This window comes from Ruditapes philippinarum, unplaced genomic scaffold (assembly GCF_026571515.1).
Source record: "Ruditapes philippinarum isolate M1 unplaced genomic scaffold, ASM2657151v2 ctg1922_1_1_1_1, whole genome shotgun sequence".
Lineage (NCBI taxonomy): Eukaryota > Metazoa > Mollusca > Bivalvia > Venerida > Veneridae > Ruditapes > Ruditapes philippinarum.
In genome coordinates this window covers 44,651-67,916 of record NW_026852591.1, presented here as the reverse complement: position 1 = coordinate 67,916, position 23,266 = coordinate 44,651, and the positions used below count along the sequence as shown (strand labels likewise).

The 23,266-nt window shown below is 35.4% G+C and overlaps 1 protein-coding gene across 1 annotated transcript; it reads right to left on the bottom strand.

Annotated features, from left to right (window-relative positions):
• Positions 1-2,305: 2,305 nt before the first annotated feature.
• LOC132718001 (glycogen phosphorylase-like) lies at positions 2,306-22,005 on the bottom strand. The gene is made up of 6 exons (XM_060701613.1): positions 21,473-22,005; positions 17,670-18,756; positions 16,564-16,698; positions 6,461-6,785; positions 3,881-4,166; positions 2,306-2,700 (listed from the first exon to the last, which is right to left on the bottom strand). The coding sequence occupies exons 1-6, from the start codon at positions 21,967-21,969 to the stop codon at positions 2,457-2,459; spliced, it is 2,574 nt and encodes an 857-aa protein (XP_060557596.1). The 5' UTR covers positions 21,970-22,005; the 3' UTR covers positions 2,306-2,456.
• Positions 22,006-23,266: the final 1,261 nt, after the last annotated feature.

Genomic DNA, 23,266 nt, shown 5'->3' with positions numbered 1-23,266 from the left:
AAAAGAGAAAGAACACCAAAACACTCGGCAATCTGATTTATACTCGGGGGCTACGCCCCCTCGTACAAATCAGATAGCCTCGTGTTTCGGTGCTCTTTCTATTACTTATCAAACAAAAGAAATAAGAAAAAAAAAACGTTATTTTATAAAGCTTTCAACAATAAAAACTTACGTCGTATTGTGTTTACATCAGAGCCCCATTTATCATTCTTGCACGTATGAAATAATGTCAGCTTGTTTATGAATGAGTTGTTTACTTATGCCTACGTCACATTACAAGCGGGAACCGGCCGATATAGAGAGATCGATAGGACACCGTTGATAATTTGAGATCGGAGAGAAACATTTCAATCATGTCCCGGGAAGAAGTGGGCGTCTTTTTCCCCTCCGTGGTCAGTTAGGTATTCGGACGGTTTCCGAAGGTACTCGCCCGGCCACCCGGCTGAAAACCCCTTGTTTTTCTTCTTATCTGGACACCGGTCGATATTCTAAAGGTACCCGGCAGACTACCGTACGATAAATGTCCAGTTACCTTCCGTTATCTGGCCTGTTTGCAACAATCGTACGGTGACGGTAAAGTATTCTGGCGATATCTGGTCGGCTGTCGGACGGTATTCGTATGGCATGCTATCCCATTTTCCGGCCGTTATTCACACCCCCTCTTTTGTTGGTATTTTTCCTTGCCTTCTTCTCCTCTGATTTCTCCCCCACCACTTCTTTGAAGATATATTACACTCTGAAATCAAAGTTTTCAATAAAAGATTGTAAATGAAACTTGAAAACTTTTAGAAACCTCCATGGACGTGTGTGAAAACTGAGAGAATATGTGTGTGTAATTGAGTTTCTAAATACTCGACATCGGTTGCCCATATAGGCGAGACCTCCAGAAGAGAATTAATCGTTCTAGATGTTGGAGGACAGCGCAGGATACAGATAGCAAGATGCCCCAATTTCAGAAAAATATGAAAAACAAGGTCAATAAGAGCAACACAGGATGACCAACGTCAAAAAGCCAAGCAGGACCACAAACAATCTTCTTCTTTTTTACCTAGCCAAGTATTTAAAGCACCCAACGGGGGACCCTCGTTTTAAAGTCCGTCTAAAGTTCCCAAAGTAATTTCATTTGGTCACCCGGGAATCAAACCCCAAATTTTCCCAGATTACAAGTCAAAGCGTTTTAAAACCCCAAATTAATTTTCCCGCCACTGGCTTTTGAGAGAAGAGGGTTGTTTTTTTTTGGATTTACCCTGAGGATTTTGGCAGAAACCCAAATTTTGGAATTAAATACCAGAGCCCCATTTCAGCACCGCATCGTTCCCTTTGACGGGTCTGTCAAGAATTAACATAAAATTTCTTTCACTTTCGAAAGGGGTACTGTTTAAACCGTACAACGTGGGACCTTCCCGTCGCCCGGGAAAAATTTGAACACGGTCAAAGGCTTTCCCTTGCCTAAGATCTTTTTAATACCCAACGCTATCCTTACGGACATTTTAGGACCATACGTACGACGTACTGCGTCCATCCGGGTCCCGCTCAGATACCGCTCGGAAACTGGGGGAATATTTGGCGCACAGGAGGTAAAAATTCTAACCGGTATGTAACCGATAACAAAAGGTGTCCGGCCGGGTATCGGAGGGTATTTTACCGTGTCTGCTTCGTTGCGCTGGCGATATACCGGATGCCGGAAGAAAATAACTGCACTAAAATTCTCCGATTACCCGTACAGTGCCCCACCGGTCACTTGACACCGGAGGGTCACCGGCCGGAGACCTTTAAAAAATTGGCAATTTCAGCCCGTTCAGGCATCGGTACTCCATCGTACTCCATCGTAAACCTAATCGGAGTGTAATGTGACGCAGGCTTTAGGATGACGTCATTTCGCTGCTTACGGATTGGCGCCGTTTTGTCAAAATATTTATTAACTGATATGGATCTAATATGTGGCGTTAGTGTATGTGAGATATTATTTCGGTATTGTATGAAAAGAAAACATTATACGAACTGAAAATATAAATAAAAATGCTTTTTACTGTTGCTTTAAAATGTTTGTAAACTATACAATCGAGGGTGAAAACATAACAGCGCATATACAAGTAGTCCCTAACCGGTGTTTATTGGCAGTTTAACACCAGTTTTTTTTTCCTTCTTTGTCTATAGTGACAAAATCACGTGAGTGTTAGAATAAGTGATATATACTGTTTAAACAATGAACAACATTAACCGTTAGATCTATTGAATTGATTTTTCATAGCAAAATCATATCATATCATATAGATCTAAATAAATAAATAGAGAACAAACCTAATTTTGAGACTGTTGATATTTTTTTAATCATTAAGCTAGAATAAAATTCTTAAAACTTTTACATTATTTTATTTTTTTACTTTATTTAACCATTAAACTTTAAAAATGTCGGTTTTGTTTCTTTTCTAGTTGCCGACTGTGTCCTCTTTTCTTTACATATCAACACCTATTGACGGTGCAAGCGGTTGCTCTGATGGGGCTGGGATGACGTCATAATTTGGCGTCATATTCCAAATTTCACGTGCATACTCTTCTATGGTCCTGTCCGCTGAAAATTTTCCCGATGAAGCTATGTTTAGAAGGCACATTCTAGCCCATCTGTACGGATCATTATAAAATGCATTTACTTTATCCTGACTCTCAACGTACGCTTTGAAATCCGCCATCAGCAAATAACTACAAAGATATGAAGCAAAGAAATAAAAAAGTACATATTGAAGAGTCCTAGAGAATGAAATCACACACGACACTTTATAGTTGCATGATTCAAATCTTATCAATTATATAATTATACTTAATTCTAACACGACTCGCATTTTTCTCTATTGAACATAGAATATCCGAAAGTGTGAGTGTGTTATTATGCTATATAAAGTCACTGTTTGTCGTTCTATATTCAGACATGTGACAAAATCATTATACATGTGACGTAACCTATATAAAATCCGACGCGCTGACAATAAGTACGGAAACAAATCAGGCGCAATTTTGCTTAATATCAGGTACGGCAGCATTTATTTGTTAATGTCGTGTTAGAATCGAAATAATATATCCAAATAGGTGATTTTATCGCTGGATAACATCACTGTTTGTCATTTGGATGCGAATCATTATATTTCTCGCATCCGAACTCCAAACAGTGATGTTATATTGAGCGATAAAATCACTGTTTGGAATATATTATTTCTTAATTATCACATGCTTCTCGGTGGTTTATGGGCATTTATTACATGCTTTTCAGTGGTTTATTGAAATATATCAGTGAAATAAAACTGGTAATTTCACTGTTTGAAACAGTGAAATTACCACTTTGATAATTTCACTGTTTTTAATTTAAGCCCCTTACGTTCTTTCAGTGAAATACCAGCGTGCACAGTACTGGGTACCAACTAAATGACGTGACGTCGTAAATGACGTCACGTTGTATTATTATTTGGCGCGCTTTTCACTCTCTATTAGGTTGAATGTCTTTTTAAAACGTTTCTTTGCATGTAATAAAAAGAAAATTTGTTTAGTTTAGTGTAAGATTGAAATATATTTCACCTTGTGAACACCAAAAGTTCATACTTCACTCGTGGCTGCACCTCTCGTTAAATATACCTTTTGGTGCTCACTCGGTGAAATATATTCCGATCTTACACTGAACTAAACAAATATCCTCTATATATCAGTGAAATAATTCGTGAACCAGCTATTCTATTTTCACTCGTGGTTGCGCCACACGTTAAAATATTGCAAGTGAAATATATTTCAATCTTACATGCAAAACACACAGATAACATCTTTTTATTATTTCGATATAGATCTATTAGAACATAGCGTCTAGTAAGTTAAATTTCAATTTTAAGGTACTAACTGATCATGGTGTATGAGGTTATTTGCGATATCCTGAAACATCCCGGGACTTTCTGGACAGAATGTTCCGTCTTTCAGTTGCTCGAGAGCTAAGGAAAGTTCCTCATTACATGTGATAAAATCAGACGGATTGTAGCCTTGCTTTCGTAATGCCTCTACCTCGTGCAGCTTGAGTCCGAAGATAAACATGTTGTCCTCGCCCATCTCCTCTGCCATTTCGACGTTAGCGCCATCTAGTGTCCCAATCGTCAACGCTCCATTTAGCATAAATTTCATGTTCCCAGTACCTATGCAAAAGCAAATTTATAGATTTAGAACTTGTAAAGTACACTTAGGGTATATATACACAAATTTGACTTACGTAAAAAGATTGGCAATAGGTGATTTTTTTCTAGAAACATTTATTTCTCACATACAGGAATAGAAGGAGGTATAACAACGGCTTGACATATCAGGGTGCTATGAGACACACTTGAAGAATTCAGATTTATGTTTTTGATTGGAAATTCCTTGGAAATTGATGGAAATTTATCATTTCATTACAATATTGTTTTTGTTTTTGCTTTGTTGTTGTTGTTGTGCACTCCATATCTGATAACTTTAGCTTAATCAGTCACCCCCGCTTTATCAGACATCTCATTAATACATATTGAAATGAAATGAAGAGAACAATATAATTTACCTCCTGTTGGTTTGAAAATATTCAACCCTTAATTTTTTTTAATTTTTAAATGGAAATAAGTTAAGCACACCCCGGATATTTGAAATTGATTGTGATCATGAGATGACGACTTAATTGAGCTTGATAAGTAGCGATACCAAATTAGTATTCATAAACCAGTAACTTTATGAGTTTAGTTTACTCTTAACCAAATCAAAATGTGTTGTATTGTTTTTTCTTTAACAAAAATGTAAGTGTTCTATTTTAAAAAGGGAATGAACACTCATTCCCAATTCAAGTACCAATTTTGGCCAAATTACACTACAAAAAGATGCCATTTTTACCATTTTTTAAAAAGTAAACAACAAAGACAAACAAAGAATCAATATGAATGTATTTGAATCTTTTATTTCACATTGATTGTTTTCATATAACTCTGTGTTTAGCCACCGTAACATAAAAACAAACAAGGTATTAGCGTGAACAAAGTAATATTAGTATGAAGAAATATTAAGCTGGCTAAACAAATAAATACAAAGGCTGTATACCAACAAATTTGTGAAAGCAGTAAAAAACCAATAACTCAATTTAAATTGAAAGACAAAAAATGTTATGCCGGTTTAACAATGTTTTATACAATAGACAAACTTAATTGAATCAAATTTCAACACATTCCCATGTGTCTTTTCAAAATTGAAATTCATTTCATTAGATTAAATGTATCTATTTAGATCAATTGTTATGCCGGCTTAACAAAATTACAATTCATTTTCATTACATGAAGAGAAATGTTACGCCGGCTTAACAATTTCTCATATCCAAGTATTTGACAAAGAAGATCAAGAAAATTGTTATGCCGGCTTAACAAAATTAAAATTCATTTTCATTACATGAAGAAAAAATGTTATGCCGGCTAAACAAATTCTCATATCCAAGTTTTTGACAAAGAAAATTTCAAACTATCAAATAATTTGTTAGACCAGCTTAACAAAATTAAAATTCCTTTTCATTTACTGGTGGATATTTTTGGTAAATGCTGACGATTACCTAATCTTAAATGGCAGTATGCAGTGAGCCAAATTTTTTATAATGTGTGTAACGGCACATGCCTGGATGATATCCTCAACCCTTGTCCTCATACTACCAGTAAGGCATCTAATGCGATTTTAAGGTAAACTTTAACAAATTTGGGGCAGAGCTTGTTCCTGTTGTTGCAAGTTGACTACCGATGGTTCGTACAATTGCCCAAATAAAATTTGAGTTTTGGTCATGTCAAAATTTAGCCAAAATGACGGGTGTACTTAAGTTGTTTCCTGGTGTATATTAAAGTCTTTTTACGATTGACTTTAAACATTCGGGACTATTTCATGTCAATATGATTGTAACCTGTAAAATCGCATCGCGGCATACACTCGAGAGGTTCTTGACAGGTTTTAATTTAAAAAAGAAAAGAAAAGGAAATTAAAGTTGAAAATACAGTAAATAGAATGCCAGACAAGTGTCTGATATTATAATTTTTTTATCTAGAAAAAAAATGGAGGCCTCGCCTTTCATTATTCTAAGCATCAAGATAGGTTTTATAGCATTAGACACAAGCTTAGTATTCTCTATGTATTGAGAAGATTAATGCTCAAAGAAACGCCGGAGAGCCTTATCTTAATAGAAAAAAAGAGCCGCGTCACGACAAAACCAACATAATGGGTTTGCGACCAGCATGGATCCAGACCATCCTGCGTATCCGCGCAGTCTGATCAGGATCCATGCTGTTCGCTAAATGTTTCTCTACTTGTAATAGGGTTTGTAAGCGAACAGCATGGATCTTGATCAGACTGCGCGGATGCGCAGGCTGGTCTGGATCCATGCTGGTCGCAAACCCATTATGCTAGTTTTGTCATGACGCGGCACAAATATCACTCCTACCAGAGGCCTCTGTTCCGGCCGTTGAAATTTGTTCACTGAGATCGGCTGCTGGGATAACAATCTCTGCCAATGTCACTCTGTAGTTCTCCAAGAAAACGAGTTTAAGCCTGCCCCCTACATCAATATCATTGTTAATCTTTTTAGCAAGGTTGTTAAACAACTTGATAATTTTCTTAGCCATATGATAGCCCGGTGCAGCTTTTCCTCCGAGCATTACAGTTCGGGGTGTAAACGGAGCCCCTGGATTACGCTTGATTCTGTTGAGCATCACGATCACGTGTAGACAGTTTAAAAGTTGTCGTTTGTATTCATGGATTCTTTTGACCTGACAAATAAAGATGAATTAAAAATTACTTTTATCACTCACATACCCGTGCCGCTTTTGCCATTCCGTAAAAAACGGCCGTGCACTTATTTTGACGTAATGTCATTTGCGTTATACAAACATAGCGTAGAGATGCCCTTAATGTGTATGTGAGAAGTTAGCAGTGAACAGTGAGCTAAGCAAATAGGCATTTCAATTTATATAGGGAAGGTAATGATCTGTTGTAATGCTCAGCTGTTTTGGGCATCTAGCAGGGCATTCCTAAATATAGCTGCAATACTCAGCTGTCTTGGCAATCTAGCAGAGCATTCCTACCTTTAGTGAAAATGCTCTGCTGGAACGCTCAGCTGGCTAGGCAATCTAGCAGTGCATTACTAAATATAGTGTTAAAATGCTCTGCTGGCTAGCTCAGCTGGCTAGCTCAGCTGGCTAGGCAATCTAGCAGGGCATTACTAAATATAGTGAGAAAATGCTCTGCTCGAAATGCTAAGCTGGCTAGGCAATCTAGCAGGGCATTACTAAATATAGTGTAAAAATGCTCTGCTGGAATGCTAAGCTGGCTAGGCAATCTAGCAGGACATTACTAAATATAGTGTAAAAATGCTCTGCTGGAATGCTAAGCTGGCTAGGCAATCTAGCAGGGCATTCCTAAATATAGTGAAAAAATGCTCTGCTGGAATGCTAAGCTGGCTAGGCAATCTAGCAGAGCATTACTAAATATAGTGTAAAAATGCTCTGCTGGAATGCTAAGCTGGCTAGGAAATCTAGCAGAGGACATTACTAAATACCATGTAAAAATGCTCATTACTAAATATAGTGTAAAAATGCTCTGCTGGAATGCTAAGCTGGCTAGGCAATCTAGCAGGGCATTCCTAAATATAGTGAAAAAATGCTCTGCTCGAATGCTAAGCTGGCTAGGCAATCTAGCAGAGCATTACTAAATATAGTGTAAAAATGCTCTGCTGGAATGCTAAGCTGGCTAGGAAATCTAGCAGAGGACATTACTAAATACCATGTAAAAATGCTCTGCTGGAATGCTAAGCTGGCTAGGCAATCTAGCAGGGCATTACTAAATATAGTGTAAAAATGCTCTGCTCGAATGCTAAACTGGCTAGGCAATCTAGCAGGGCATTTCTAAATATAGTGTAAAAATGTTCTGGTGGAATGCTAAGCTGCTAGGCAATCTAGGCAGAGCATTACGAAATATAGTGTAAAAATGCTCTGCTGGAATGCAAAGCTGGCTAGGCAATCTAGCAGGGCATTACTAAATAAAGTGTTAAAATGCTCTGCAGGAATGCTCAGCTGGCTAGGCACTATAGCAGAGCATTCCTTAATATAGTGAAAAAATGCTCTGCTGGAATGCTCAGCTGGCTAGGCAATATAGCAGAGCATTACTAGATATAGTGTAAAAATGCTCCGCTGGAATGCTCAACTGGCTAGGCACTATAGCAGAGCATTCCTTAATATAGTGAAAAAAATGCTCTGGTGGAATGCTCAGCTGGGGCTGAGGCAATCTAGCAGGGCATTACTAAATATGGTGTAAAAATGCTCTGGTGGAATGCTAAGCTAGCAGGGCATTCCGAAATATAGTTAAAAATGCTCTGGTGGAAATGCTCAGTTGGGAGACTGATCTGAGTTCCAGGATTTATTGTTGCCAAAGTTTTATTGACATTTTCGACTTCTGGGCAATTCTGAGGCGCACTCGCAGACTTTCAGGAATTTTCGTGCCAATAGAAATAATGATATTTTTGACTTCTAAGGACCTTAAAGAGACTATTTCATTGTCCTGCGACTTTTGAAGGACACTCGCAGACTTTCAGGAATTTTGGTGCCAATGCTGATATTGACAATTAAGACTTCTAGGGGCCCTCAAGAGTCCATTTTGGTCGTCTGCGACTGATTCTTTGACACTCACGGACTTTCAGGAATGGTTGGTGCCAATGGAAATAATCATATTTTTGACTTCTAGGGACCTTTAAGAGTCCATTTCATTGGCCTGCAGCGTATTGTTGGACACTTGCAGACTTTCAGGAAAGTTTGGTGCCAATAGAGATGATGGCAATGTTTACTTCTAGTGACCCGCCAGAGTCCATTTTTATGGTGTGCGACTGATTCTGGGACATTCGCAGACTTTCAGGAATCTCTGGTGCCAATGGAGATAATGACATTTTTGACTTCTAGCGACCCACCAGAGTTCATTTCGCTGGTCTGCGACTGATTTTGGGACACTTGCAGACTTTCAGGAATTTTGATGCCAATGGAGATAATGACATTTCTGACTTTTAAGGGAACCGCCAGAGTTACATTTCTTGGGTCTGCGACTGATTCCTTTGAGACTCGCAGACTTTCAGGATGTTTAGTGCCATTTCAGATCATGACTTTTTTACTTTTAATGACCCCTTAGTCATAAGCAGAGCATTTTTACCCTAAAATGTCATTATCTGCATTAGCACCAAAAAATTCCTGAAAGTCTGCAAGTGCCCAATAATCAGTCGCAGACCAACGAAATAGACTCTGGATGGTCAAAAATGTCATAAATTGTAATTATCTCTATTGGCACCAACAATTCCTGAAAGTCTGTGACTGTCCAAGATTAAGTCGCAGACCAAAAAAAATGGATCCTGGATGGTCCCTAGAAGTAAAAAATGTCATTATCTGCCTTGACATAAAAAATTCCTGAAAGTCTGTGAGTGCCTCAGAATCAGTCGTAGACCAAAAAAATGGATTCAGAAAGGTCCAATAAGTCAGAAATATCATTTTCTGCATTGACACCAAAATTCCTGAAAGTCTGCGAGTGACTCAGAATCAGTCGCAGACCAACGAAATAGACTCAGGAGGGTCCTTTTGAAGTAAAAAATGTCATTATCTCCATTGGCACCGAAAATTTCTGAAAGTCTGCGATTCTTCCAGAAACATTCGCAGACCAACGAAATGGACTCTGGATGGTCCTAAAAATTCACAAATGTCATTATCTGCATTAACACCAAAAATTCCTGAAAGTCTGCGATCGTCCACAGAATCAGTCGGAGACCAAAGAAATAGACACTTGAGGGTCCCGTAGAAGTCAAAAAATGTCATTATCTGCATTGGCACTAAAATTTCAGAAAGTCTACGAGTGCCAAATAATCGGTTGCAGACCAACGAAATTTATACTTTATTTAAGAATGCCCTGCTAGTTTGCCTAGACAGCTCAGCATTCCGGCAGAACATTTTTACACTAATTTTCAGAATGCTTTGCTGGATTGCCTAGCCAGCTGAGCATTTTTAACACTATATTTAGGAATGCCCTGCTAGATTGCTTAGCTAGCTGAGCATACCAGCAGAGCATTTTTCGCACTATATTTTGGAACGCTCTGCTAGATTGCTTAGCCAGCTGAGCTTGCCAGCAGAACATTTTTACACTATATTTAGGAATGCTCTGCTGGATTGCCTAGCCAGCTGAGCATTTTTAACACTATATTTAGGAATGCCCTTCTGGATTGCCTAGCCAGCTGAGCAATTCAGCAGAGCATTTTTACACTATATTTTGGAATGTCCCGCTAGATTGCTTACCAAGCTGAGCATAACAGCTAAGCATTTTTACACTATATTTAGGAATGCCCTGCTAGATTGCCTAGCCAGCTGAGCATACCAGCAGATCATGTTTACACTATATTTTGGAATGCCCCGCTAGATTGCTTACCAAGCTGAGCATAACAGCAGAGCATTTTTACACTTTATTTTGGAATGTCCGCGATAGATTGCTTAGCCTGCTGAGCATAACAGCAGAGCATTTTTACACTATATTTTGGAATGCCCGCTAGATTGTTTAGCCAGCTGAGCATAACAGCAGAGCATTTTTACACTATATTTTGGAATGTCCCGCTAGATTGCTTAGCCAGCTGAGCATAACAGCAGAGCATTTTTACACTATATTTTGGAATGCCCGCTAGATTGCTTAGCCAGCTGAGCATAACAGCAGAGCTTTTTGCACTTTATTTTGGAATGCCCCGCTAGATTGCTTAGCCAGCTGAGTATAACAGCAGAGTATTTTTTACACTATATTTAGAATTGCCCTGCTAGATTGCCTAGCAAGCTGAGCATACCAGCAGAGCATTTTTACGCTATATTTTGGAACGCCCCGCTAGATTGCCTAGCCAGCTGAGCATACCAGCAGAGCATTTTTACACTATATTTTAGTAATGGCCTGCTAGATTGCTTACCCAGCTGAGCATACCAGCAAAGCATTTCTACACTTTATTTTGGAATGCTCTGCTAGATTGCTTACCCAGCTGAGCATACCAGCAAAGCATTTCTACACTTTATTTTGGAATGCTCTGCTAGATTGCTTACCCAGCTGAGCATAACAGCAGATCATTGATTTCCCTATATAAATCGTAATGCCTTTTTGCTTAGCTCACTGTTAACTGCTAACTTCTCACATACCCTTTAATGTTACAATACATGCCACATCAATATTAAATATTTTTTCACTGCAAACAGTTCTTATTTTGGTGTGTGATGAATGTATAGAGGATAGTTTGCGCCACTCGTGAAATATACATTTTTGTGCTCACTCGGTGAAAGATATTTCGATCTTACAGCAATAAGCCTAACACATTTTTTTTGTTATGCAAAGAACGTTTTTAAAAGAAATTATAACTATTATTTAATGATTTTAAATATATTGCATCCTCATTGGGCCAAACATGTAGTCAACAGAACTTTTTTATAAAAAATATATTCACATGGGTGTAAGTAATCATATTTCTGGCTGAATTTTGGATTTTTCCCCAGTCTAAAATAGGATTTGAGACTCATATTATTTCGGATGATCATGACACCGTAAGACTTTTAATTAGCGAGGCGTGTTAATTTAAAATAATTTTGTTGCTTTTTGTTCTTTATGGACTTTCTCGAATAAAATATCATTACTTTAACTATTATTCTTAAAGTTACACTAGCCAATGAGGATAAATCGAATATATTTTGTATGCGCAGGGTTCGGCGTAGTCGTTGCGACGTCTAAAACGTGCGCTTTTTTTTTCCACACGCTTCAACGAGGCAAAATTTGGGTACATGTATATATAAGGTTGTGCTCTATTGTGCATTTTTTTTTTATTTCTTAGCCTATTCATATAATATTCATATATAAATGAGGCTTTCCCTTTGGTCAATTGTCATCTGCCGGTGAATATCACATCATATTCAATGGCTCACTAGTCAATAATTGTATAATACATGTACTAAATGTAAATCGTGCCAAATAATAATTCATCGTGATTGTTACAAACAATAAATAATAGTTGACAGATGTGTAAACATTAAAAAAGCGGCTAAGAAGTAGGAAAACATAGAATTGTTAAAAGGCTGTCTTACGAACGCTAGGTTGTTTACTTATTCTTTAGGCTGATGTCTGTCATTGCTTTTCAAGTTTTCATATTGCATGAGGCAGTTATTGCTCGTAGGATACTTAAATATGCCCAAATGTCATCAAGAGCAGTCTTGCATGTGGAAGGAAAAAATTCTGCATGTGGAAGGAAATGTATTTTTCAGACTGTAAAAATCAAACAAAAAATTTAGAGACGATATTTGGTGGTTGGTAATTTAAATGCATTGAAGTAAGTTTTTTTCTTTTTATTACATTTGAAATTTAAGATATTTATCAATTGCAGTTTTCCTTTTCTCTAAACAGCCCTGACAATATCAGAATTGTTAGCAAAAATAAAATTTAGGTACCACATGTGGAAAATCTTTAAAAAGTAGCCTCGTCATTAAAAAGTGTGAAATTATATAGAGGATATTTGTTAAGTTCAGTGTAAGATCGGAATATATTTCACCGAGTGAGCACCAAAAGGTATATTTCACGAGTGGCGCAGCCACGAGTGAAATATGAACTTTTGGTGTTCACAAGGTGAAATATATTTCGATCTTACACTAAACTAAACAAATTTTCTTTTTATTACATGCAAAGAAACTTTTTAAAAACACATTTAACCTAATACTGAATGAAAAGCGCGCCAAATAATAATACAACGTGACGTCATTTACGACGTCACGTCATTAAGTTGGTACCCAGTACTGTGCACGCTGGTATTTCACTGAAACAACGTAAGGGGCTTAAATTCAAAACAGTGAAATTATCAAAGTGGTAATTTCACTGTTTCAAACAGTGAAATTACCAGTTTTATATCACTGATATATTTCTATAAACCACCGAAAAGCATGTAATAAATTTTGATAATTTTTACTGTGAAATTATCAAAATATAATTTTTACGGATAAATCTGTAATCCACTCAAAAACATAAAATAAGGTGTAATTACATCACTTGTTCGATATTGTCCAATGTCGATATATATCTTATTAAACGATTTACAATATGCTGATCCGGACATAACTAGTTATAATGTATATTATTCAGACATATAAACATTGTTTTAAAAATGAAATGTAAGCATTTCTTACTTTGACCTCTACAATTGTTGACGAGATATAAGGGCAAAAGTCCTTCATTTATGCACGTACACGAGTTCAATGCACTTTCTGTTTTGTATCAAGCACTAACAGCACAATCATGTTTTCTTTCTCAGTGTGAGAATAGTGGCACATCGGTCATTTTAATATCTCACAAATATATGCTAGTAGTAAGAGTACGATTTTGTTCTTTATTTAAAATATCAAAAATGTGGGTTACTCAAAAAGCCGTATTTTCAAGACGGTAGAACTACATTAAATTAATTGATCTACGATTATGGTCACTTTGCTTACCTATTTAAGCGTAGGGCACTATATTAGAAATGAGTGGTTAGTTTACATTAATTAAGTGTCTCTTAAATTTGATAATAAACGTGTCTAAATATAATATTGCTACATGTAGTATATTGCTCTGTGAGCCTCTATTATATCAAATGTTTACCAAGCTGATCTCCAATAATGTTATAAATATATACATGCACTAGGATTAACAGTTTAGGATACACCTACCAATCAATGAAATATATAGAGGATATTTGTTTGTTTTGCATGTAAGATTGAAATATAATTTCACTGAGTGAACACCAGATGCAATATTTTCATGAGTGGCGTAGCCACGAGTGAAAATATAATAGCTGGTGTTCACGAATGAAATATATTTCAATCTTATATGTAAAACAAATAAATTTTCTTTTTATTTCATGCTTTTTAAGTGATTTTAAGTATTTTTTTACTGATTTTGCCGCGTAACGTCGCGCATTCTCCTTTGTGACGTCATCACATCATGACATCACATCATTAATTTTGAAATATAGTTCTGTTAAATTTTGTCTAATTTTGTTACATTTTTAATATGATGTATGGTGACATCGACTTTCTTTTCCTAAAGAAGCAAAATTTACGCATGACAGCATTTATTTCTGCCTGTTATTCCATTTCGTTATCATTTTCTATTCATCCGCATCCAGATATAATCCGGCTACTGTGAAAATTATATTTTATAAATTTCACTAGTGGTTTATCAGAATATAATCATCTGATATATTACAATAAAACACTGGAAAGCATGAAATATTGACAAATATTGATGGAAAGAAGCAAATTTTCATTTTCCGTATTTTCACATTAACAATGATTTTTTTCACAGCAGTAAATCATTTTTTTTTCATATTTTCACAGGTGTCATGCCCACAAAATTAAAGGGGAAGATCTTCGAAAACAGAGAAAAGGTATATAATAAACAAAAAAATCAATATGCACCGCTCTTGGCCAATTTAATTTTGTAAATGCTTACTAATTAATCTAACCCATGCTTAAAAAAGAAATACGTTAGTAGTTTTTGTTACCTTCACTAACATATATTTTTGCGTCACATATATTGGCATTGGCCACAAAGGTTGAGACATACAGAAAAGAACATTTATTTACAAACGATTATTCTAGTGGAAAAGGTTAAATTTTATTTTCTCTGTCAAAAGAATTGGTAAAACAAGCAGCCGTCTAATTGAACATTTAATAAATACCTTTACCTCTATAATATAAATGACGTTTTCTTGTCGTCAAAATTGGAGTAGCCATGACGTATTTAACATAATTATCATTCCATTCTAAATAAATGTTTTTTTCTGACGTCAACAACTGACCGTTTCGTGTTATTCCAATTTTCGGATAATAAACGAGTTCACTGATTTATCAAGTTTCATGTGTTCACACTTACCACACTAAATTTCTTAACTTTCAAACTGGACAAAATCATTCATCTCTTATAGAGAAAATTGCTAAAGCTATATGTTGTGTATATTTTAAACGTCTGCTTATAAAATTCTGGATTCTAGATTAGCCAAAATATTTTAAGAAAATTAGACTTGAGAAAGATGTACACAGATATTATGAAAAAGAGACAGATTTAAGATTCTCGTAATGATTTACATTTAATGTGCAATAAAGGACTGATTTTTGCAGTATTTATCACCATATTTCTACTGCGTTACTAAGGCAGTAAGTGCTATTATTGCTTATTTGGATCTCTTTTTTTTGATAATTTGAAAGCGCTGTTTGCAATGTGCAAATTATTTTCTTTGTTCACTTCACAATACTTAACACTTAAATTTTCACAAAAATTAATCGGCATGCTGCATTTAGACTAAAATAAAAACACGATTGTTTCTTAAAATCAAAGTTTACTTAAATAAAAGTCAAAACAATATGACAAAATTCTTGCATATATATAAACATTTGATAGCTTGTGTATGTTTTGAGTTTGTGGGTCTAAGTCATTACGTATACGTACGTATAATGAAAACAAAAGCATTTATTTTGCCGCTAAACAGAAAAACAGAAAAACAGAGACTTAACTTAATTTAGCATTGGGTTGGGGCGGGGGTCAGTAAATATACAGTAACTGCGCGGATTCCCTAAGAACTTTGTAATTGTTCATGAAGATTGGCCGTATTCCATTATTCTGAGAATAAGGAGTGGAGATTAATTGCTAACATATTTTCTATAATGAGGAGTAATTAATGCAAACAGTCATTTTCTTCAACGTTTATCGTATCTTTAAATGAGCCGCGTCACGACAAAACCAACATAGTCGGTTTGCGACCAGCATGGATCCAGACCAGCCTGCGCATCCGCGCAGTCTGGTCAGGATCCATGCTGTTCACTGTCAGTTTCTCCACTTGTAATAGAGTTGGTAAGCGAACAGCATGGATCCTGATCAGACTGCGCGGATGCGCAGGCTGGTCTGGATCCATGCTGGTCGCAAACCCACTGTGTTGGTTTTGTCGTGACGCGGCTCAAATAATGTTAAAAAACAGGTTTGTTGCTTGTACTTTCAGAAATAACTTAAATTGTGTGTGGTCCTCGCGGACGTATAAAAAATCGTTGAAACAGATGTCAAATTTGTGTTCAAATATTAAAATATTTTTGATAGAGTGTTAACAAGGGCGTATCACGTGGGGGCAGGATCTGACCCCTAAGCGTCTTGGATTTGAACAGTGAAAATAAGGAGGGGCAGGATTGCAAGGTGTCAGATGGTGCAATGATGAAAGAAAAGTAAAAAAATCAATGGCGGGTTTTCTTTTCTCGTAACGTTTAGATGCAATTTAATATATTTTTTCATCGGTTCTGCCGTTTGATCGAATGAATCCCTGATCGTGGCATAATACACAGGACTTTCGTTGCCGCGTGTATTTTATTTTGTCTAAACGAATAATACAAATTACGCAACAAATTAAAATAAGTGTGTCATTTAAGGGGATCCGTACAACATCGAATGCGTGAGGAATAGTTAGGTATATAAAATGGTTTCCTTTATTCTTACCTGAACGTCAAATATTGAGTTACAGTTGACTTGTACCCCGTAATTTTTCTGTATATAGTCGGCTAGTTTTCTTTTGTTGTTCTCTTTCACTGAAATTATTTTCTGTAGAAAGCCTTCATCGTCAACGTAGACTTTCTGTAATATTGTAAATAAATCCGTTTTAAACATACTTTAACAAATGATCATTTTAAGCTACCCCCAAGAACAATTTAACAGTAGATCTAATTTCTTACAAGCTTGTTGGTCATTCTTACAAAATGGAAAAATCAATCGTTAATCAATTTTTCTTTCTGATCAGATCACGAATCACTTGTCTTAATAACTGATATAAACTTTTATTACCCTTCCAGATTTTTTATTCCTTTTTGATTGGATATTGGTCACCCGAAAGAAATTGATATTACCGAGCCAGACGGGTAATATACACACTAAATTTCCCCGCTGGATACCCCACGCTGTAAACAACATGCGCTGTGGCGATGCGCGTACAGTTTGATTTTACGCGTTTACAAGCACCTTTTAAGTGTCAAATGATAAATATTTACCAAAATAGAGTAATGATAAATATTATCATAAGTATTGAAAACAAATATGACCTTGTGGATGCTTGATATTAATTCCAAAAAGTGCGTTCAACGGACTACTCCTTTTCTCTTGTTTACATTCGTAAGGTTCGAAAGAAAATACGTCATGTATTTATGTGACGTCATGTTGTGGTGAAGGGGTACCCTAAAGGGAATCTTATTTCGACGTTTCATTTGAAGTAGCAATGATTTATATTAAAATCTTCTTAAAGTAACTCGGCAGGGGAAGGGTAATAAAATTATTATTTTGGTTTTGGAGTAATATATGTAGATATATTACCTGCCAAGATAAAATATCACCCTCACCTAACGGCTCCGGTGATATAAAATCCTGACAGGTAATATATCCACATATATCACTCCAAACCCAAAATAACATATAATAGTTTTAACCAACATAAAATGTTTCATATTTTATAATTCGAATGAATGAGAATCTTATCACAGCCATGAGTATTTTAACAAAAATATGAATTTATGTCACGAAAGTACACTGTAATATAAGATAATACGAAATCTTACCAGTTTTTTAAGTTGATCAAGGTGTTTTACCCATCCATCTCCTATACGCTCAGTGATTAAATCGGCTAGCTCTGGGTTGCATAGCAACAACCATCTCCGTGGAGTTATTCCATTCGTCTTGTTCTGGAATCTACCGGGAAACATTTCGTAGAAGTCTTTGAATACCTGCCTCTTCAGAATCTCAGAGTGTATCTTTGCGACTCCGTTCACAGCATGGGAACCAACGATCGCTAAATGCGCCATGTTGACTTGCTTTTGTGGCGTTTCCTCTACTATTGACATTCGTCTTAATCTATCGTCATCATTTGGAAACCTTTGCTTCACTTCTATTAGAAAGAGGTGGTTTATGTAATAGATGATGTCAAGAAGACGAGGCAATAAGCTTTCCATCAGCTCTACTGGCCATCTTTCCAAAGCTTCCGGAAGAACTGTGTGATTTGTGTATGCGCATGTGCGGTAAGTGATATTCCAGGCTTGTTCCCACTGCAGCCCTTCTTCGTCCATCAGAAGCCGCATAAGCTCGGGCACAGCAAGGGCAGGATGGGTGTCGTTTAACTGAAATGCTAGCTTGTTATGAAATTCCTCAAACGATTTTCGTTTACATACAAATACACCAGGCTGGGACGATTTGTACCGCCTGATGGCGTCTTGAAGTGAGGCAGATACTAGAAAGTACTCCTGCTTTAGTCGTAGCGCTTTTCCCTCAAACATGTTATCATTAGGATAAAGAACTCTTGTGATGTTCTCAGCTAAATTTCTATCAAATACTGCCTTAATGTATTCTCCGTCGTTGAAAAACTCTAGACTAAAAGAGTTTGGAGCCCTGGCCGACCATAACCGTACTACATTCACAACGTTGTTCTTGTACCCGGGCACCGGGGTATCATATGGCACTGCTAGCACATCTTGTGTGTCCACCCACTGTACCCTTTCACCTTTATTGTGGATAACTCTTCCACCAAATTTTACCTTCTGCGTGTATTCATGTCTCACAATTTCCCATGGGTTACCGTTCTTTAACCATTGGTCAGGCTCCTCGTACTGCTGGCCGTCTTTGATCTTCTGTGCAAATATACCATAGTCGTATCTACAAATATATTATTATCATTATTATTATTATTATTATTATTATTATTATTATAACATTTATTATTATTATTATTATTATTATTATTATTATTATTATTATTATTATTATTATTATTATTATAATGAAAAAAATGTTATGCTAAAAATGAGGAAAATGTATATAATAAAATATTTATTTTCATACTACTTGATGTATTTATAGTAAAAAACCTTAAACATCATTAATCTATATGACGATATTTATAACTAAGTATCAATATCTCATCATCGAAAATTAAAGGATAAAGAAACAAGAGTGTCTAAAATAAATAAATGAAATAATAATATAAAAGAAATAACAACAAACTCCATTTGTTCAGTTATTACAGTAGCGCTTTCAATGCTTATTGTGCTTATATCATCAGCCGATAACAAGCATTGATAGCGCTACCGAAATAATGGAAAATATGGATTTTGTTGTTATTTTGTTGTCAATATTATTATTTTATTTAAGTATAAGTATATACATATAAGTAAAATCATTATCGTTTTTTTTTTATTTCTCTTTTCAGTTTTAAAGTGCAATGTTGCCGGATATGGGGAGTGACTTTTCTGATTGAACTGTGCTGTATTTCTGGCACCTATCTATAACTACTATAGTCAACATCTCTAATTTCGCGTCATCACTATCACGTTATTTCAAGGTAAAGGCTTATTTCAATGTGACTAGTGTTAACATTGCTAAAATTTGACATATTTTAGTCATACACCTTAACAAAAAAGTTTTTGTACAAAGAATTTTAAATCTGTAGATTCTTTTGGTAAAACAGAATAACATTTTACCCATTTCTGCAAAAGACACATTAGTCGTTAAAATGTAAGCATATGTCTGAAACAATCATCAATTTCTAAATGTTCCTGTTTTTTGTTGTTTTTTTTTTAATAATTCACGAAGTAACGATAGTTTTAATATTTCAAATTGAGCATTCTAACACTATCGGAATTTTTTCTATATAGACAAAGAAGGCCGGAAGCGTGCATTATTCTACAACAATGCACTCGCCGTTCTTATTATCTCCCTGTGTATTTTCACATTGAAGGCGCCATTTTGTTTAAAAAATCTGATAAATTAAAACAGTTTTTTTCGAATTTTGTTGTGAAAACTATCTAGAATGAAAGAAAAGGGTCTAACTAAGAAAATTAATCCGAACACCAATATCTTTAATTTAGTCGTTAACGCTGTACAGACGTTTAAAGTGTTGTTTACGTGACGTCACAATGTAGCGCCAAACAGCACGTGCAAAACAATCAAATCAAGTTCGCTATTTAATGTCGCAAACGAGTTTAGTTTTACATTTATTTCACTTTTAATAATTTGTATTTCGCTTGGAAAATTATAAACTGAAATAAATAAACAAACAAAGTTGTATCAACGTTTTCAAAATTCGTTATTTTCAAAATGTTTCTACAAACGGTAGATTTAACAGTTTTTTTTCAACCCACTGGAACGGCCTCTAAAGAACGTTTCTATTGAAAACTCTGAGGCGAAAACAAATTCAACCACCAAACATAAAGTCCAACGTTATAATAAAAATTATATTTTTCTTGACGTATTAGAATGGAAATAGATATCAATTCTTCGTGCATTATTGTATAATAATGCACGTTTTTCGTTCAAATGCTTTGTAATTAATCACTCAGGCCTATCGGCCTTCGTGATTATATTACTACGCATTTGAACTCAAACCGTGCATTATTCTACAACAATGCACTCAGAATTGATATCTATTTCCTAAATATAACATTTTATAAATTCAACTGAAACATAAAAAAACTATAAAAGAAAATGTTCATTTCCATTCTTCATGAGACAGACTAGAGTGTAGCACCATTTACCGCGATTTAATTGGTGACATACTGTTTTCAAAATGTCCGACCCATGATCTACGTCTGACAAATTAAATCTGATTTTGATTGAATGTTTTTTTGTTTCATTGTGTCATACAGCAGAAAATATCTATAGATGTTACAGCTCATGATTATTTTTTGTCCTGAAAGTTCATTGTTTTCCTTCTTGTTTTAAAGCGTTAAGTACCCTAAACTAAGAGGAGCACAGCATACATTTGTAACTTTAAACAATCTTGCAAACTTATCAAATAACAGAAATTAAAAGTCCCGCGGCTGTGGCGGAAACAGTATTTGAGGGGAAGTCAACACATATTCATTATTAGAAAATAAGCATAATTTTCCATTGAAATACAACTATAATTATACTATATGACTTTTTGCACATGTTTCACGAATAGGAAAATGACCATCAAGCAAAAATAGTTCTACCATAACTATGTTTATATCCAACCAGAATGTTAGCCTTAATTTGGTGACAAAGGGTTCATTCATTCATTCATTCATTCATTCATTCATTCATTCATTCATTCATTCATTCATTCATTCATTCATTCATTCATTCATTCATTCATTCATTCATTCGTTATTTATTTATTTATTTATTTATTTATTTATTTGATAATCCCCGTTAGTCCGAAATTTCATTACAAAGCTTTTACCGCTCTGCATGTGTCATCTCATAAAAGAAATATAGCACAAATGTGGCACCTTTGGATTCATTCTACAAAACTAAAATTGAATTTGAAAGGAAATATTTGAAAGTAGGAAATACTTTGAATTTAATTATTTTGTAAAATATAACTGAACTGAGAGCTTTTTTATCGAACCTTATTCCATATCCGTATGCAGCAAGTCCGAGGGTCGCCATTGAATCAAGGAAACAAGCCGCAAGCCTCCCAAGCCCGCCATTTCCTAGACCTGCATCTTCCTCCATATCTTCCATAACGTTCAAGCTCAATCCCATGCTCGACATAGCGGATTCGCAGACGTCTTTGATACCAAGATTGATCATGGTGTTCTTCAACGTGCGCCCCATATAAAACTCTAGCGATAGGTAGGATATTCTCTTCACGTCATTTCTATAATAATGCTGGTACGTACGTAACCATCTTCCGGATAAATAATCTCGCACGGTTAACGCAAGCGCGTTGAAGAAGTCTATATTTGAAGCACTGGACCTATCTTTCACAAGAGTAAAATGTAAATGTCTGTTGAATTGTTGTTTGATTGACTCTTCTTCATTATCATCTTTGGTGCCAATTCCTGTTATACTTATCTGCTTACGTTTAAAATCAGTACTAGGCGTCCGCTCTGCCAACGCCATCTTGAAATGAAAAGTAAGTATTGTCTGTAAAGGATATGACGTCAAAAGATAACGCGGTGTTTTCGCGGGGTTTTACGTCCTGTTAAACGTCGACGTTCATCATAAAAGCAATACAGGATTTGACAATAAACATGTTATGAAAATGTTATAAACTGATATAAATATTATGGGGAGAGATTTCTTTTTAAGTAACAGATTGGTATTTTGAAACCGCAGATTTTAACTTTGTACCATTTGAAGAGTGATTTGTCCGTAATGTTTTCATTTTTCAATACAGTTAGACTTCTTTCAGGGATTTTCAAAGGTTGGGGAAGCAGTCCTGCCCTTAATATTTTTGGGTTAAATACACAGCATATTTGCAAAAGGGGAGTAAAAACTTGATGTATATTCAATTTTTGAGAAAAACTGCATGATTTTAAAGAATGTTTCTTTTGGGAAGCAGCCCCTTCTATAGAATGAGAAAAGCCCTGCTTTGAGTTGATTTTGAAAATTATGGACCTACACACATACACATCGCTTAGGAAATCTTAATCAAATGATTTTTAAAAATTTTGAGCAAAGGTTCTTGAATTATTATATAAGTAAATCATTCGTATTATCATTTTGCATCGTATTGGCTTTCTAATTTGTTAACAATCATTGTTATATGATCGTATGATTCTATTAAAAGCCTGATAGACAGGGGGAAGGTGTTGCATACCTTTTTTTTTTGCTTCCTATTTAGGGATTTTATTCTTTTACATATTTTTGATATTTGGATATAATTCATTACACCCCTTCTTTGCACAGGCTTCTTGTTATACAAGGAACGCTATATGATATTAAATAAGTGTAACGGGATTAAAGGGATACTCAGGCAAATAAATGACAAAAATATCAAAATGATTTATTGTACTCAAATCACGCTAAAATGACATTTTCTAAAGTCCCAGCATGAAATTCTGTATAAATTCTACTTATTTTGGGTTTGAAGCGTAAATAGATCTAGATGTATTGAACGAAATTTGGACGCCGACAGAACAACCGAATCGTTTTAAAACAAGCAATGTGACTTGAACAAACCCTGGAAGTTACAATAACAGATTTTGTGTTGAAACAAGTCTAAGTCATTCATTTGATATGTTCTTTTATGTTTCCAGTTCACTGTGGGAATTTATATGATATCTTAACGCTCTAACCTGATCCACGTGGGTCAAGTTAGGAAACCAGCATTTTATTCTTTATAAGGAAAAATATTTTGTTCCTATGACAGCCTAGTCATTTATTTTGATGACATTTACAGAATAATGAATGAAAA